The sequence below is a fragment of the Haliaeetus albicilla genome, chromosome 2 (assembly GCF_947461875.1).
Source record: "Haliaeetus albicilla chromosome 2, bHalAlb1.1, whole genome shotgun sequence".
Taxonomy (NCBI): Eukaryota; Metazoa; Chordata; class Aves; order Accipitriformes; family Accipitridae; genus Haliaeetus; species Haliaeetus albicilla.
Genome location: NC_091484.1, coordinates 74,417,429 through 74,436,235, shown reverse-complemented (window position 1 = coordinate 74,436,235; position 18,807 = coordinate 74,417,429). Strand labels below are relative to the sequence as shown.

Sequence of the window (18,807 nt, the reverse complement as noted above, 5' to 3'; positions counted from 1 at the left end):
GTGCTCTGAGCTTGTGAGCAAGCCTGCTCATGGGCTTCTCCTTCCCTTTTCTCCTCCAGTTTCAGCTCCTGGTTGATGTTGCTCTTTATTCTGAGCTTTTCTTCTTCTTCTTTTTTTTTTTTTTCTGCGCCTTTTTTTCCCTTGGTTGGACTTGCTTGCACTTCCTTCCTTCCAGACCATTGGCACCCCTTGTTTTAAAAAATGCCCTTCAAATTCTCTCTGACCCCTTAGATGCCTGGAATAAGAGCTGCTGGGGGCTCCTAGTCAGACCTATCCAAAGCGAAGGGTGCCTCTGCGGGCGAGATGTTGGCTCTTAGATGGCAGTTAAGGGGGAATTGTAAGTCAGACCCTCTAACCGTGATTAGACTTTGACATATCAAAACAGAAAGAGCAAGGGAAGGAGGGTGACCTGTGAACTTGGGCAGACTGGGCACCTGCTGATGGCAATGCCCAGCTTTGGCTGGGGCGTTGCTGCCTTTTGGCCCCTTTCTCCTGCATGCTCAGTCGTCCTTACAACATCCATTTTTAAAAATATTGCCCTGTTTCAGAATGGGTAGTTTCGTCTTCTCAGGTAGGAGCAAATGTTAGTCTAAGGATCTTTGTCTGTTCCCCCACAACCACAGCACAGTATGCACTCCTCGTTTGGCTGCTGGTCTCCTGCCTCAAAACCAAGGAAAGTTAGAACACACGAAAAGTGCAGAGAAAAACACTCAGGCCTGTGACCTAAAGGAGATCTAAACCTCTCTTTTGTGGCCTGAGGACTTTAGCATGAAGAGGCAAGCTGAGGAAGACTCTACCGTGCACATCAATAAGCCTTGGAGGCCATGGGCACCAGCTGCCCTTCAGCTCTCACTGCCAGGCTTTGACACCCCACCATGCTCAGCAAGGTAGTTTCCATTCCTCTGGAATTAGCCATGTGTCAAAAACATCAGTGATAAACATTTCAGCTTGGTTTCTGCATTCTTGGGCTTAAGCTGTGACCTAAGCAGGAACAGTAAGGGGCCCTTACCGCAATATGGTTTGTTTTTTTTAATTTTCAGTGTGGCTGTGGTATGTACTTTATCTCCCATTATTGCTTCTTTCATAAGCAATTGGGTGTAGCAAGCCGTAGCGTGCCTTTGCAAGCTAAACCAAACGAGAGTGCAGCCTTCACCTTACAGATGTCGTAGCTGACGTTAGCAGCTGCTTGCTGCTAACTCCTGGTGACACATGGACAACCCTCCCTGTATTTTCAGGGTCTGAATGTTACAATCCAGCACATGGTTGTTTTACAAATCTTCTTTTATTGCACAACCCTATTGGCCACTACAGTCTGGATCAGCAGGTCACTTGGCTTGCCTAGATTAAACTCTTGAGACAGAGCGTTTTGTAATTATGCCCCTCGACTACAACTCTCTGGCAATCCCAATCTGTGTTATTTAAAACAAAGCTGTTTCTTCTGTTCTTTAATTTCCTGTACCAATGCCAGCTTACAATGGTGATTACAGCCTGATGGATAGGTAGGTAGACTGATGCTTTTAACTTTTCTGAATCAATGACACTAATTTTATTGTGATCAATTGAACAGCATCCTGTTAGGCTCCTGTGGAGGATATTATATTTATGTAGCTTGCTGTTGTTGTTGCCCATCCCTGTGCATCAGAGGAGAGTGCAATCCTGTGAAATGCTTCCCCGAGGTAAAAGAAGCTAAAGAGTTTGCTAAAAAATCCGAAGGGGAAGGCTTAATATTATACATCGAAGATGCTTCAGCCAAATCTTAAGACTCCTTAAAAAAATCCTCAGAGGAAATGGTCTCAGTTGCAAAATAATATTCTCATATGAGACTCTTACACCTAAATTTCTGTAGAGTGTTTTTCTGGGAAGCAGCTTTTTGTTTTCCTCTCAGTGTTTTTAATGCGTTCCCATACCCCATGGGTTATCACTTTTGTTGGCTACAAAAGAGGGCGAGCAAGAATAAGGAGTTGAAATGTAGGATATTTTGTCTCAAGTGTCTAGTCTCTGTAAGAAGGATGCGAGCTAACAATAATAGCATCTTTGAGCTGAAGTTCATACTTTTCATGCTGAAGACACCTTGTTTGAATGCTCTTACACCTGAACATAATATTAGAGAACCGTGTACACTCACTGCAGAGTAAGACAGATCTTTTCGCACTAGCAATCTACTGCTGAGTGGAAAAGGTTTTAGAGACACATAAACACAGAATGAAACATGAAAAAATGCTAACTGTATTATAAACAGAAAATATTTGTCTTAGGTACCATTGCTCATTTTCACAGTCAGGGGAGTTGCACCTCCATGTCCTAGGGCTTTCCAAGCAGTTGTGGTGAAGTGCTTTGAGCAGTTGCTCTAATTTTCTTCTGCATCAAAACAGAGTTTCCCCAGGAAGCAACGCTGGCAGTGAACCTAAGAGTGACTTTGCAGCCTCTAATCTCGTGGTGCGAAGAGGTTCCTATGAAAATACAGCTAAGTGCAATGCTCCTAATATATCCTTTCTTTCAGACTCTCTTGTTCAAAATGGTGAAGAGATTAAGAGGAAAGTCTCTCTCTCTGTCACATTGAAATTAATGGCAAAATTTCTATTTTGCCTAAGATTTTAGGCAACTTATTCTGGATGAAACCTCATTTCCAACCAACTGCACTGTCTAGGCTTAAGTTCACCATTCGTGTAATCACCATCCAGTTTCTCACAGCTGTATTCAGATGTTTTAGTCATTAGTGATGTTAAAATATGAGTGATGAGACTTGGAACTGGTCTTTTGTGGAAGACTAAGGAAAGGCTGTTCACCTCTGGACATGATCACTTAGTTTCCAGCCAAGCACAGTAGGTGAGAGCAGTCATTTTTCTCATGGCAAAAGGAATAAGCCTTACAAAAATTTTCATGTCCTGTCTGGACATGATGTCTTAGCGCAAGCAAGTGGAAAGGGTTTCCTTCTCAGGAACCCAGAGGATCCATTTCTCAGAGCTCTTGAGCAGTGTCAGCAGCACGTCACAGGCACTGAAGGCTGTCTGCAGCAGCAGATCAGAGGCAGAAATCTCATGTCACTATGGCAGAGAGTGACAGCAGATGCTGCCTTTGGGAGAGAGGAGATTTCGTGAAAAGGCTGCCTTGAAAAAGGACATGGATATAGAAGGGAGATTCAGTGTGCATCTGCGTATTTTAGGGGAAAAAACCCTGAGATTTCTGTGTTTTGTTCTCTTCTAACTCAGTAACGTTACTGTAATTTTTATTCAAATGTGGCTCTTACCAGGAAACAATAGGTAGTCAAAGTAGGAAAGATCTAGAAGGAGGCATTTCGAGGCTGGCAGGGAAAAAAATTAGAAGTGGCTCTTCTTCTTTCTCTGTGAGCTATAGTTACTATTGTCTAAATTCTCAACTGATATAAACTAACTTGGCTCTACCTAAGGTGACAGAATCACTTCTTACATTCTCACTTGTGTGTTACATTTAATTCATTAAACATCAACGGTTCCTTTTCATTTTTATTGCTTTTTCTGAAGAGTACTGCAAACAAGGATATGCACACATTTTGCAATGCTTCAGCACTCTTTTTTTCAGCGTTCAAAGCAGACTTAAAAATTTGTGCTTGACTAATGATATTAAATTAAGCTTCTTATAGTGTTGTCGAATGTCTAACATTGGTGGCTGACACCATAGATTCGTGTAACTTCAAAACCTATAACAATTTTTTCTCATCTCAACATGCAATACAAGTTTGCTATCCTGTGCTGTAGAGATTTGATTTATATGAGTATAAAATTGATATTTAAAAAAAAATAATCCTTGATTTTCACACTGAGACACACTCTGCTTTCTCAGGAGTCAATTTCTTTTTTGGGTGGCATTTTAAAAATTACTTTGCATTATTTATATTACTGCTTTGCATTTCAATTTGTGGCAATATACGGCTTCGGTAAAAAACAGCAGTGTTTGAAACACTCTGTGGGTTTTTGCTGGGAGAAAAAAGTTAAAAGCTGTACACATTGGACACGCTCTACATGACTGATGACATGTCTAAAATGGCTGGATATTACAGTAATCATCCTATCTGAAGGCAGTTCAGAAAACCTTGATTTCTCCATCTGACAGGCAGAACATCAAGCTCACCATCTGCCGGGGCAGAGGGTGTTGCTCTGTTTTCAAAACACTGCCTGGAAGTTGGTGTCTCTCAGTGTCTCTGATCTCTGACAAAGTGCTTTCACAATCCCTCCTGTTCCAAACATCCGTAGTTGTGTCAGCTAGAATTTGCACCAAATCGTACCAGGTTCATTGCTATCTATCTATCTGAAGCATAAGGAGAACAGAGAGAGCTGGCATTACTGCAAGTTCTCCTGAAGTCTGCTTCTCCAGATAGTTAGATGGTTCCCACCTAACAAATTCCCAAATAATGTAGAGCTCCAGGATGCTGGCAACGTCCTCGATCTCATATTCTTGTCCTTTACATAGAGTGGTAAGCCTTTGCATATCACTCTGTGTATTCAGTTTCTGATGGGTCATATCTTATGCTTGGGAAGCAGCTTGTGATATGCAAGAGGTGTGGGATCTTTTGATTAATCATATTGCACCGTTCTGGGAAAGAGGGTGGCTCATTGACCCGGGATCTCTTCTACCTTGTGTTTCACCTGGTGATGCAATTCAGTACTTCCATAGTACCACTGAGAGCATTCTTTTTCTATTCTGGCATATGGGGCTGGAAAATTACTTGTCAAGAGTCTCAAAGTTTAATAAGAGCCAGTGATATTCATGCTGTCTGCATGCCATTTAATTTGTGAGTCTGCAAGACACACAAGGAAAACATTTTCCTGGCAGAAACAGAAAAAATGTTGTGACCCCAGACTACGGCGGTGAGTGGAACAAAGGGCTGGGTTTCTTAGATTAAAGATTTAGTCCTTGCAGGGGGTGAGCGCAAGGTCAGGCATAGTAAGCAATCGGGAAGGTGCTCAGATGGCGCACGCTGGTGTCGTCCAGCCAGTGTCAGACTACGTAACCAGAAAAGCAGGTTCACCATCACAGTATTACCCACAACTATTACAGGAGACACTGCATTTATGATTCTTAATTAGGATTAAGTGCCAAGAGACATCATATTTAAGCACCAAAGTCCTGCTTATACACCTAATTGTGGTCTGTTCCAAATATCTGAAATGCTAGGTGCTCATTTGCCATTGAAGCTCAAGCTATGGTTACCATTTTCCAGTTAGCCTTTCAAAGGAAAAATAAGATTGCAAAGATCTTTGGTATTGTGAAGTTAGCATCCACCTGTGTTCTTACCCAGTGAGGAATTTACCATTGAGGATTTATACTCTTAACCAAGAGAATTCCATGTGTTCCCCTGGAAATCAGTTTCTCCATGCTGAAGCCACCTATGATGCATTTCATGTATTGTCTTTCATGTTTTGCAGCACGTGCCCTGAGGGATATATATGTCTGAAGGCCGGGGAAAATCCTGACCATGGTTACACAAGCTTTGATACTTTTGGCTGGGCCTTTCTCTCTTTGTTCCGTCTAATGACTCAAGATTGTTGGGAACGTCTTTATCAACAGGTATGAGATTGTTTTATTACTGTTAAAAATATAAAATAAACACGTTTCCTTGTTACAGTTATATATCCAATAATTAAAGACAAGAAAGAATTGCTGGTTATTAGGTAAACAGTGCTCTTAGTGTTCTGGAGAAGATCCATCTTTTCTTTTCTTAGGAGTGATGATACCAGAAGACATTATGCTGGGTGTTTGGGGAAAGGGCGAAAAATTGGTACCGAAAGACACTTTGAATGGGTAATTCAGCTGAATCTAAATGAAGTTAACCACTTGAGAAAGATCACCACGTCACCATATAATGATTTTCTGGGGGGCTGGTGTAACATGAACTAATCTTTGGAGTCCAGCTCAGAAAAAGGCTAGAGAAGCAGCTGTGTACTTGGCAGATCTGGTTTTGCAAGGCACAATAATGAACACGAATTCAGCAAATGGTAAGACTACCTGGTACCTTTCAGTTCTCTCTGCTGCAAACTTTTCATCATGGACACCTGACAGCCAGAGGCACAAATGGAGTCAGAGTCAACTTGCAGTTGTGTGCAAGGTGTGCTAGGTAAATCCTCATTTTAGCGTGCATTTCCTGAAATGTATGCGAACTCTGAAGAACTACATATGGTAGTTTGGTGCTGAAGGACATACTCTGTCCGTGAAGCCACTGAAGATTTACTTCTGCATCTCAAAATTGCCCAAACCAGAACATGCTCATAAGGAAATCAAGGGAGTTAGTGCTGACAGATACTACTCTGAAGGTACTGAGGCAGACATTTTTGAAGGTACCGGGGATTTCAGCTTCACATGCAGCCAGTTATACAATTTCATTTCAGGAAAATGTAAAACAATGAAACCGAAGTTTCTTTAAACTATATTCACTTACTTGGCCCACAGCTGTATGTACAACTCTGGAAGACTGAAAGTGTCACGGCAAATAAGGGTGAATGTCACTCCCTTTTATTATTTGACCTTATAATAACACACAGTGGTTTCTATCACTAGCATCAAGTCATTGACCATGGGACATATCTGTAATATAAGCTCAGCCTGTTAACCTAAACTCCAGTTAGGCCTATAAATCTGGTGAAGAACCAGGCGATACAGTCAATGGTCCCAAGGTTTGTTTCTCCTTATACCAAGGCAGATGTCTAAATAACATTCAGATGAGTTACGCCCTGAAAGTATCTTTTTCTCCCCACTGACTGTAAAGGACCTAGACTGTAGACATCTGAAGGGATACAACATGAATCCTGCTTGGAAAGTTTCTATGCACTGGACAAAAATAAATTGAGCTGTGTGGGGGAAGCTTTCACTGCAACTGATCATAAGATTATTTATTCTAAAAGAAAACCAGTGGAGATATTTGGTAAACAAAGAAAGCATTCTTGATTTAGAAATTAATTTTCCTGCAAGGCACGTAATTTTTGACTAAGGTATAAAAATTTATTGGTGAGAAGATTATTTCCTTGCATGTGGTTGTCATTTGTCATCAAAGGGATTCTGTTTGGGCTATTAACAAAGGCTTAATTCAATTATATTGTAAATCTAATTTTTTTTTCTTTAAAAAAAATTGTAAACAAGTGTTAGTGATTTTACTTTTGTGCTTACAGACTCTCAGATCTGCTGGGAAGATCTACATGCTTTTTTTTATGCTGGTCATCTTTTTGGGCTCATTTTATCTGGTCAACCTGATTCTGGCTGTTGTGGCCATGGCATATGAAGAGCAGAATCAAGCCACTATTGCTGAAACAGAGGAGAAGGAAAGAAAGTTTCGGGAAGCCATGGAGATGTTAAAGAAAGAGCAGGAGGTCAGTAAACTATGTGATATGATTAGCCTTGGGTAACTTGAACAGATGGTACCTTGAGATTCACATTCTCTTTATTTTACATTTATGTGATAACCAAAGTAAGACTTTGCTTGAAAGCAGCTTAACGTTTATTGTCCTGGACAGAGTTATTACAATTCTCTCTAAAGGAAAAATGATGGCTCTTCCTGCTAGCATTGGGCCATTTAGGGTTTACATATCCAGAGTTGTACTGGTCTAACTGTACCACATATGCCAGCAGAGGAATTTATATTGGTTGGCATATAAGACATTTTAATGATGGTATAACTACATCTGCATTTGAGCAAAACCCAGCTATTTTGGTAGCTCAGCCATAGCCCCAGCTGAACTTTCTTCCACCACCACTTTAGCTCATGTTCATTTCCTCACTGTCTCATTCAAACTGCCATGAACCTCCAGCCGTCCGATAATGAAGATAAAGGTGTAGGATAACCTGTTTGAAGCACATACGACTTCATTCCTGAACAAGTAAACAGGCAGATCTTGAGGCTAAACTTTGCAAATTATGCAAAGGATATGGATTTAATGTTATGTCATAAGTTTAAACAAAACAGGGGGGCCAAATGGTGGATGCAGCCATATAGCCTTAATAACACTAGTTAATTTGCATGTGGTTTGTGTGGGGTAGAAAGTCTTTGTTAAACAGCTGAAGAGAACATTTTAGGTGCTGTGAACAAGAAGACAATAAGAAAATTAGTCTGAAATAACACGTAGCAGTGTAGTTCAGAGAAATAAATCCTCAATACACAATATAAACTAGTATACATAATTTTCTTTTGGGTACATATAGCTTCAGGGTCTAATCCAAAGCCCATTTAAATCCTTGGAAAGAAAATAGAAAATGCAATTCACCCTTGACAAAGTGCTAGTAGAGGCTTATACATCGTTTAAGTCCTTTTAAAGATCCTCTTTGATGGTTTAAGTAATAGGTAAATGCAATTTAGTCCATGTACAGGCACTTTGAACAGAGTAACTTTCTGCTGTAACCTAAGGGAGCAAACTGAGCTCCAACTCGTACCTATTTTATACAAATTTTCATGTGTTTTGACTCCAGCTGAGCTCTTCCTAATAACAGCCAACTTTGGTAGCCCCAGCTATAATTAAAGATATTTAAGAATTTCCTTTTGAAGGCTTTGATTTCAGTTAAGCCTGTATGTACACAAAAAAGGAACATTAAGCCCTGAAAGTCAGAATGTGTCAAAATGAAGGTTGCTCGTGAAAACTTAAATTGTTCCCATTTATCTATATGCTTTATAACATAGTCTTGTCTTCAGCCAACCATGTCTCATTTTTCCTGTGCCCTATTCAGTACAAAGGGTGGACAGTGCATGACTCAAGAGCAGCTCTTCGCTTTCTCATCATTTGTTCTGTAGCCTTAGGCCAGCTGGAGCAGACTTCCCGACTCAGGCATTCAAAGGCTGCTTCAAAGACAAAATGACTAACCTCCTCAGAGGTTTTTCAGTGCCTCTTGTCTCTGCTCAGGCTCTGTGTGCTTCAAAAATACTCATTTGTATTTGTAATACTCCTGGAGAATTATCCTAATCTTATCAAAAGGAAATTTCGGAGTGTAGCGATTGGTGTCCGTCATGTCACTAGTGAAGACCAGTAATTCTGCAAATCAACCCCTGACATCTCAGATTAGACATCTGGAAGAAGAGGCTCAGGAAAGTGAATTGGGTGGATGCACCATATAGCTTCCAGATGTCCTTCTGGGGTGTCTCGCCCCAGTCAGAGCTACTCGGTTTTAATCTTGTTCTCCAAGCCTTCATCAAGATCTTGGTTTTGACTTTCTTACTGTACCTCAAGTCCTATCTCCTGCATAATCCCCATGTCAGCGCTCGTGTGAGCTAAGCTTTTCTCCCATCCTTCAGCCACCACCCGTCCTCGCCAGACACGTGGGGTCCCACGCGCCTTTCCTGCCCCTGGGAGTTACCGCGGTGGGTTATGGCTTCCAATGCCTGAGGGGCAGGACGTGGTCCAGCCACAGGAACCCAACCAGAAAGGGTAAATAGGCAGCATGTGGGCACATCCTCCATGCCCGGAGAAACAATTTAGTCCAAATCCTTTTTCAATAACTTAAAAAGGTACGCAGGGCAGAAGCATTTCGACCCAAGCAATGGGTAAGAAAAAGCCAGGAAACTGAAAATTAGCTTATTTTGCAGCAAGAGTACAGCATGCTTAGTAGCACAGCCTACAATATTTTCTAGATTGATAAAATATGACGGCAATCAGAAAGGAAAACTGAAAGTCTTTAGATCAGCTTTTACACTGTGCAGTATAAAGAGAGCACAAATATAATTGATAGGCCTGCTTGAAGACTATCAGTCAATTTACACAATTGGTCTAACACATTCCTAAACCTGAATTTAACACCAAAAGACTTGCTGAATCTTTATGAAGAGAAAGCACTTCAGCATAGCAATTAAATCAATTGGCTCAAAAAAAAAAAAAAAAAAAAGAACAGCCTAGACCAGTGTCTGAGCCCTCCTCCTCTCTACTCTAAGCAGCTTGCTCATGAAAGATATTTCCCACAGGAATTAAGTTTTGTTGTGCTCTCAGCTTGATAGAGCTACCGCTACTCCTTGAAATACATGATTGATTCTTTACACGACTGTTAAGTGCCTTCACTTTCCTTGGACTGATGCCTGTGGGAGGAAGGGAGTATTTTGCTGCGGAGAGCTGATTGCCTGTTTGATTCTAGTGGCTTACTGACAATAGCATTGAGGATTCATCCATTTCTCCTGTTCTTGGGAATCTGGAGAGGCTTTTTTTTTTTTCTTTTTTTGTAATTCACTCGCTTTATCTATTTCGGCTGGGAGCTCTGCAAACGGACTTGTCTCCAGGCCACTGGTGTGGCTACCGCTGAGACGCTGGCACCTCCAAACCTGACCTCGTGCTTTGTGTTCAGAGCCCCCTCGCTCCATCCTGCCCGCACCAGGGATGGGGACTCGGCTTCCTCCTCGCACCTATCAATTCTTCCTCCTGGCTGCTCCTTTGCTTCCAAGGCTGTGGCTTTGTGGGCTCAGGCTTTCGCTTTCGGCTTCTGCTGGTTTTCTAGCAGTTGGTCTGTTATCGGTCAGCTCCTGCAGCGATCCCACCAGATAGCCAGCCCAGCACCGAAGCACACGGCAAAGCAAAGTCCACCTTATCTTCAGTTAAGCCCACGGTTTTCTTTTTGCATCTCTGATTAGAGCTGCCTGCTCTGCTGCTCGGGATAAGTGTTTACAAAAACGTGCCAGCTGAATTGCCTGCTGTTCCTCGCATCCCTCTGTGACAGGGGAGGAAAAATCCTGGCAGCCAGCTTGGCTGCCCTCCTGTCCAGCCCTCCCAGTTCAAGGGGCTGAAGTCCAGGGGGGGCTTATTCTGAGGTTCCCCAGCTTGAGATTTTTTTTAGCTGGCACCAGAAATGTTACTCCAGAGATGTGTGCACAGTGTACACCTGCAGGTGTATGCACACAGGCTGTTCCTCTCTTGAAATGTCAAAGGATCTTGCATGTGAGCTCTATATAAATCACATTATCTTATGCAGCTATTCCTAATGCTCCATCATAGGATCTGGGTGGCAGACCTGCAAGTGTGCATTTGTACTAGGAATGTGTCTCGCTTGTTGTTTCTTTTCCTATGGCTAAATATAGAGGTTAGAAACACATTAAGACCAGTTCCAGCCACGTGAGATAGTTTTCTGATTAATGGCCACCTGAAATTTTTAATTTATCTCCTAAACAACCTTTAAACTTAAAATGAGAAATAATTGCTGAGCAGAGTAATTATTAGCTCTCACTGAGATCCTTAACTCAAATAATAAATTTTACACCTTCTACCATCTTCTGTTTTAGGCACTAGCTGCTAAAGGAATTGATTCAATGTCTCTTAGTTCATTGGAAATGTCACCTTTGTCATCCAAAAATGCCAAGGAAAGAAGAAATAAGCGAAAGAAAAAGAAATCTTTGGGAGCAGAAGAGTATGGGGAAGACCAAAGGAATCCCAAATGTGACTATGACGATGGTCAGAGGAGAATGGTAAGCCATGGTCTGAAACGTCACTTACTCCACACTGCACTTTGCTGGATAGGCCAGGCTCTGAGTAGGCAATTTAAGCTGAAACTTTCAGCTTTGAAGAAGAATCAGATGATACTTAATGTCATAACTGACCTGCAGACAGTCTGTGTTAGAACAGTGGAAAGAAATTTGTTACCACTTTTTTTTCAAAATGAATTAAAAATGCCCATTAAACATTCTTACGAATCTATTTTGTTTCAATTTTTTTTGCCTTTTTTTCACTTCAAGATTACCCACAGTCTGTTTTATTTCCTGACTTTAATTTCATTCATCTGATTATATCTATCCTATCCCTACTAGAGATAAAAAATTCTTAGAAAAAACCTGCAAAGCTCAAAAGGCAAAGGGAGGAGGAGAAAGCGAGGAAACTTGTCTCTGAGGGCTTTTTAAATGCTATGCAAAGACATTATTAATATTTTTATATTCCTTTGCTAGTTGCCTTCAAGTCAAAACTTTGTGGCACTTGTTTCTACTTTCTACTGCAGGGAAAAAAATAGTGAGACTGTTGTTAAATAGGGTTTTATGTAAATGTTACTGACATGCATGAATATGAATCTGCACACGCTGTATGTATCAAATGATCATAAATAGCTTCAGATAATTTGTCTTTGCTTAACTGAGGGCAAAGTTTAAATCAGTTTATTCTGTTTTTCTGAATAGCCATGTAATGGGCTAAGTCTTTTTACATTTTGTTGTCAGTGAATTTAGGGATATTTGGCAGCCATAAAAAGCTCATAAAAAACATGTAAGTGATGTAAGTAAATGTGACCAATTAATGACTCCCCAGCTCACAAAATTTACACAGAGCTGGATTTCTGTAAATGACATGTATTTTTTAACCTTATAGTTTTTGTTGTTGTCTCATTGGTCGAGCGGGTTGCGTTACAAATTACACCTTTGTTAAAGCTAGAATTGCTCTTTAGCTCCATTCTGGATGGGTTTCAAGGCACCACATACCAGAATGACCGTGGATTGGAGCTGTGCATTGCCAGTTTGTTTCTTAGATTAATATTTCTTGTTTTCACTTTTCGCCCCTGGATGTCATATGCATGAGAAACATGGGAGACACATTTCAAAGCTTATAGTAAATCTTCTCTGCAAGGCTGTGTCTGGCATGGTTGGAGGGAGTAAGGCTGAGTCATCATTCAGATGCAATCTGAGCAGCTGGAAGTATGTTGCCATCAGAAATCAGTCTCAATGACTGTGCCATGGAAACCCAGGCATGGATTTTTGACCAGTTAAAATTTGGTAGCAATCCAAACGGGCTGGTTTTAGTTAGAAAGGGCCTGGTTTTTGTACTCTTCCTTGTACCAGTGGCACAAAATAGCATCATTACGTAACTCAGTGGTGTAAGCTACAGTGCGAAATGAAATCAGGCTTCATTTTGTTTGTCTGGTTTGTGGATGCTGTGGAGATCTGACCTCTCTTCGTATATACTTGGCTCATGAGAAAGTTCTGAAGAAGCTGAAAATTCTGTACAGGCCATAAAATCAAAAGAATGTTCTGCCTAAATGCTCTTACTCCAATAATTTCCTCTTCAGATACAAGGGAAAGGGATAGACTTGAATTTCTTATGCATTTTCTGAACATCCTTTTTACTCCGCCAGGGTTTAGGTGTGTTTAGTCCTTGGCTACGTCTTACTGATGCCCTGTCAGAGTTTCACTCTCACTAGCTGATGTCAGAGTGGATCGTCAAGGCTGATATTTGAGTGTGAGGGAGACTGCTGTCTGCGGAAGTTACCTACCCCTTAAAGCAACCATGTGCATTGGGATAATGATTTTACAAACTAATAAACCATATCCCTCTTCTTGCTCTTGTTTTGTTTTTTTCCTTTATCACCTTCTTCCGTCGTATTCTGCTTCTTCTTCTTCCCTCTTCTTCTCATTTTCCCTGCAGTTCATTTCCTGCCCTATTTCTTTATCTCTTCTTCTCCCACTGCAACGTTCCTTCCCTAGCTGTTATGAAGATGTGTGATAATGCAGTAAACTGGAGCTGGATCCCCTTCCCTGCTCCTGTCTTCCACTCCTCGTGCTGCCTTCCCAGGTCCTTTGGCACTTATCAGATGGGGGGGAGTAGAAGCAAAAGAAGTATCACGCTACGAGGTGAATGCCACCTTGACCCTTCCTATATCAGTACCTCTTTAACTGTCAAGTGTTAGACAAATACCGAATAGCTAGGAATGACTATTCAACCTCTTAACTTTATGAAGGTTGAATACGTGTAATTAAGTCTTTCTCTAAAGCACTTGATTTAAAATGGAACTTACTGCTCTCCCCAGACCCTCCTCGCTCCTGAAAACATGTTGCAAAATGTTGTTTCTCTTTCCCCTTTTTCCTTTCTGGGGGTTTCTAGACTCTCCTTGGCATTAGTTATGGTCCCAGTGCAAACTTGGTGAAGCGCAGAACCAGCCACGGAAGCATATTCAGTTTCCGACTCCGTGGCAGAGACACTGGCTCCGAAACAGATTTTGCCGATGATGAGATCAGCACTGCTGGGGAAAATGAAAGCCACCGGGGCTCTCTCTTAATTCCAAGATCTGGGAGGCGTCCGAGCGTGCAAAGTCAAGTGAGCCATAGTTCTCACCCTACTACTCCCAACTACACCCAGACGGGCAAAAGGAACAGCTCAGTGGATTGCAATGGTGTGGTTTCCCTGATAGGAGGAGGCACCGGGGCACTCAACCCAGACCCTACTTCTCCTGCAGGGTTACTGCTCCCCCCAGTTATTATGGAAAAACCTGGGACAGGCGACCTGGTGAGTACTTTATAACTTTTGTATGTGATTCACGCTCTTGTTACCTTCTAAATGTTGTTGGAGTTTGCTGTAATTTATTTACGCGATACGCAGTCTACAGTGAGAAACCCGGACCCACCATCCTAGGCAGGGTGGGAAGATGACGGGCCAACTCACACAGCAACGTGTGTCTAGTGCCACGTAAGAGAGGTTCATAATATTCTGGTGAGACTTACTCCTCAAAGCTGGCTGGAGGCAAATACCTAAATCTTGGGTTTGATATGATTTTTGTTTTCTTGTAGGGACATCTCTTAAGTTGGTTTCTTTTGACATTTGAATATCTGGCATTGTCCGGTGGGTAGATGATGAGGTGTTTAAAATGATTCAGTGTGAGTCTTACCATCTTGAGACTGCGTTTTCTCCCACTGGTTGCTGTCTGTTTGCATCTAACCTCTGGTCTTCCGCATAGCTGTTTGTGGAGGGCTGTTCTTACAGTCCAAAGGTAGTTCCCAGAAGGGTTTAGCATCCAGTTCAAATAACACCCAGGAAAGATGAGCAGACGATCAACAGAGACTTCAAGCCTTTTGCAGATTGCCAGGATCTTTGTTGCAAAGCACCACTGCTGCAAAATATTTGATAAGGCTGTAAATAAAACTATTAAGACTGATACCATTAGGACCCAAGCACAAATTCGCTTGGAAAACTGTGAGATGGTGTTTTGGAAATAGCTGCTACACAGGCAGGGCAATTTGGACACCTTGCCAGTTTGATATGATGGGAATTTATCTCTTTTAATGTAGATAATCTACGTTGGAGCTCATCACTCTCAACAGTCTTTCAAGCAATGGAGGTCTAGTCCTTAACAATCAGTGTGGGAGGACTTATTTAATCTTAGAGATCAAAAATGGGTCAGAATAATCTCTCTCCCTGAAAGTGCCTCTTTCTGTTCACTTTAACTACAAGGGGAGCCCTAGGTGAATAACTCAATATTGCACATGTCTTAAGTCAGGTGAGATGAAGCCCACTCAGAGTAACAAGGTGCCAAAAATGGGTTACGTTGGTGTGGAAATAAGCAAAAGTGATTCTAACATGTACTAGGCAAGGTATTTCCTGAAGAGAAAGGCGAGTGAGATGGAATCCAGCCGTGGTGTCAGATTATCAGTAAATTGAGAAGTTGCTTTTTTTTCTTTAGAGCCAGACAGCTTCTTCCCTTTCAAGCTTTGGATTGAATTTTTTTCCTCACATAACTGGGCATTCCCTGTAGTCCTGCAAATAGACTCTCACACCGTACATGAGAGGAGGGGCCATGCTGCGTGTGGGAAGCCGGTTGGTGTGGGAATTATCTGTTTTGTTGACAGTTTTGAGGCTGTTGCTGCTTTTTTCAGATGTTAACACCTTCTTTCATTTAGGACTTTAGTACTCCCATTTTTACTCTTTGCAGACAAAGAAGACCAGCCCTGAGAGCAGTCTTGAGGCAGCTGAGCAACCGAAACACTATTTGTAGATAGTGGAGTTTTATGGGACTTAACTTGGTGCAAAAAAAGCTGTGCGATAAAGGAACTCTGCAAGAAAGTGTGTGCATCTGTTTAAAAGAAAAAATCTGAACCAGAGTAGAAAGGCCTCAGTAGATGAGCAGGGGATGTCCCCCTTTTCTCTGTAAGAAAGCAGCTCTGCGGGCTGCTAAGGCTCTTCCAGCTGTCAGAAAAAGCTTAACAAAGCATGAGAGCACTCAACCTTTCACAGGAAATATTGATATTTTACAGGATTGGGCCCTGAGGTGACAGGGAGGCTTTGAGCTCTGCTGGCATTTCTTTTTGTTTGCCAGCTTCCTGCCTTTAAAAAAATGAATGTTGAAAATTGAATGGCCCGGGTGGGTGAGCTCACTTGGCAGTTCCCTGGTCATCTAGGAAATAACACCCAGGCACTATAGTAACAGATGCTCATTCAGTGATGCAATGTGAAGGATGTTGTGTCTTCTGCAAAACAGGTTTGGTATCTAATCTATCCAGAAAATATGAGCTGGCGTTACAAGCTAATTGGCAAGAAGCCCATTGCTGTACAGATGTATTCGCTACAGGAACCATAAGCGCTGGGCATAAACGTGCAGCCTCAGCTGTGGAGCGCAGGCAGAAGAAAATAGCAAATCCAACACCTCAGTGTGCTCGGAGATAAATCAACACATTTCCAGACTTTGTGTTTGGTTATTTTTGCCTTTTTCTTGTTAAAATTTGAAGTTTAGTTTGTTCTTTGTTAGCAGTTCTGGCTTCTTTTTATAGTCTCTTGATATGTTTGGGGGAGGCAAAAGAAAGATGTTGCAGGGTGAAGTTGAAGTTACCTCATTAACCCCAATGACCCTGCCACTGTTACTTATTTTGTACAAGTGTAAGCCCATGGAGAAAAAAAGGCTCACTTGTGCTATCTGTTGTATCTTCCCTGAACAAGAAACGAAGGACCAGTCCATGAAAAGGCATCACTGTAATATGCGCTAAGCCCTGACTTGCAGCTTCCTGAGGTGTAAGTGTGGCTCCACGCATGTAAACGCAACAACTGACTTGATGGAGCTGGCAAAACACATTTTACAGCGTTAGGTTTTGAAGACACATCTGTTTAGGTCCCTCTGTGATGCTCAGTAGTATCATCAGGTGAGCGTGACACAGACCTTCTGATTGCTACTGATGGGGGAGACCAATGAATTCTGGTTTGGGGAAAGCTTGGAAGAGCACTTCTGATTTAAAAGGCAGAGTAAACATCAAACAAGGTCTGACCGTCTCTGGTTTTGAGTTTCCAGCCTGCAGCCCTTAAGCAGACCATAGTTTCAGCAGATGATTTCAAACTGGACCCTCCTACGGTTTCTCAGGGAAAGCACAAAAAGTCACTAGCCGCTTTTGAGAATTTTAGCCTGATCAGTTTTAGCAACGTTCAGCCTGAAGATTTTACCCCAGGCAAAGTAGTTGGGACCACAATAAACAACTTTCATGCCTTTGCGTCATCGCAACTGCTACCCCCTGTCCCAGCCACGGGCCCTTTGCCCACGGGAATGGCTGCGAGTGGCAGCTGAGCTGACGTGAAGGCATCTGTGCAGCTTGTGCCCTCACCCATGAAAGAGGTGGCTGCAGCAGATTATCCCACTCTTCAGGCTGGTGACTCGGTTGAGTGGTCTCCTAACACTTGGCTCTAGAAGAGCATGTAAGCTAAAAAAGCCGGTTTCAAATGCTCTTCAGATTGCCCTGGCTGCTTGGCACAGATGGATGTGAGTGTGTTTCCATGAGAAACCAAGTGTGCTTGCACTTTCCATCTCCTCCCCCTAATCCCTAAATACAGCCAGTGAAACAGGAGAGATTTCCAATAATCTCAGTAGATGGTGCTTAGGCCCATCAGTCTTGTCAGCTGGGGTAGTCTGACTGGTCAGCAGGCTTGCTGGCCATGGATGGCATGGTCCATGCAGAATGGCATCCGTCCATGCAGTCTTCTGCATCGAAGCGGTCCTGCCAAGTCACCAGGGGCTCCAGTGCACAGCCTGGGCGAGAGGAGGGACATCCTATCCTCTGCAGGGAACCCAGGCATCTCAGCACACTTTGCTACACCCGCTGATGTTCCCGTGCCACATAAAAGCACCCACAAGGAGTGGTGGCAATGTTGTTGGGGAGCTGCCCGTGGCAGCACAGAGGGTTACACTGCGGTGTTCAAGCTAGAAAGCCTGCTGAGGTCATATGTAGTGCAATATGAAAGTATGATCTGTAAACACCCTCCACGAATGTGGCTCTGGGTCAGGCAGTCTTCACCTGGATGTGAAGAGCAGCAGGCGTTCCAGTCCGAGGGGTGCAGGGAGCCTTGTCCCAAGAAACCCATGCTAAGTCCTACTCACCCCCCTGGAAATCTCCGGTGTGTCCTGCAGGGGACTGAATCAGGGCTGGTCCTGCTCTCCTACCAGCTTTATTTAAGTGGTGTAGCTGCTGATTTCATCAAACTTACCCCAGTGTAAATAAGACATGAGCAGGACCTGGTGACTATGCTTAAAGTCCTAATTTTTTTTGGCTTGACCTGAGACTGAGGTTTGAAAAATGATATGTTTTTATGCTCCTGCTGATTGCTGGGCTGCGAGTTTGGGCTTTCGCCTTTTTTAGAGAAAGTCTATGCATTATGTAAGTAACTTCAGGACACACTACAACCTAAAGTTTCTGCGCATTCCTGTAGTATTTATTTGTAGCTATGCATTGGTCTGTTGTGTCTTGGTGTTTCTTAGTTAAGAGGTTAGAATAACATCTTCCTTCGCAAGGTATTGATCTGTTTGAACAGAATTGGATTGAGTTAACAAGCAGTTATCTGGAGCTCAATTTATCCATGGGATCTGATGAGGATGAATAAGATGTCACCTGTGGTTGTCAAGAATTTCTTGAGGCTTAAGAAATACCCATGACAGCATCCCCTCTTGCCTCCTAAAACCAGCTGGAGACCTTTCTTTAGCTCTGCGGGGAAATCACAAGGTTTTTGGTTTAGCCTGACTTTCCAATTATTTTGGAGATTAGAAGTGGCAGAGAAATGGATGCAGGACTGAGGAGGTGGTTGGCTGCAAATGGGCAGCTGGCCGTTAGCTGGTGGTCCCCACTGCTTTGCTCTCCCTGGGGCACTGGCTCACCAG

General features: G+C 42.5%; 1 protein-coding gene across 7 annotated transcripts in view; it reads left to right on the top strand.

Annotated features, from left to right (window-relative positions):
* Window positions 1-18,807, top strand: part of SCN5A (sodium voltage-gated channel alpha subunit 5) — a 216,362-nt gene that overhangs the window by 88,612 nt on the left and 108,943 nt on the right. For 6 of the 7 annotated variants that reach the window (XM_069778259.1, XM_069778258.1, XM_069778256.1 and 3 more), the window contains exons 9-12: window positions 5,403-5,544; window positions 7,140-7,337; window positions 11,213-11,395; window positions 13,788-14,189. In XM_069778259.1, coding sequence (XP_069634360.1) covers window positions 5,403-5,544; window positions 7,140-7,337; window positions 11,213-11,395; window positions 13,788-14,189 — 925 coding nt within the window. The remainder of the gene's footprint in view (window positions 1-5,402; window positions 5,545-7,139; window positions 7,338-11,212; window positions 11,396-13,787; window positions 14,190-18,807) is intronic. The other variant, XM_069778261.1, reaches the window with a different exon arrangement.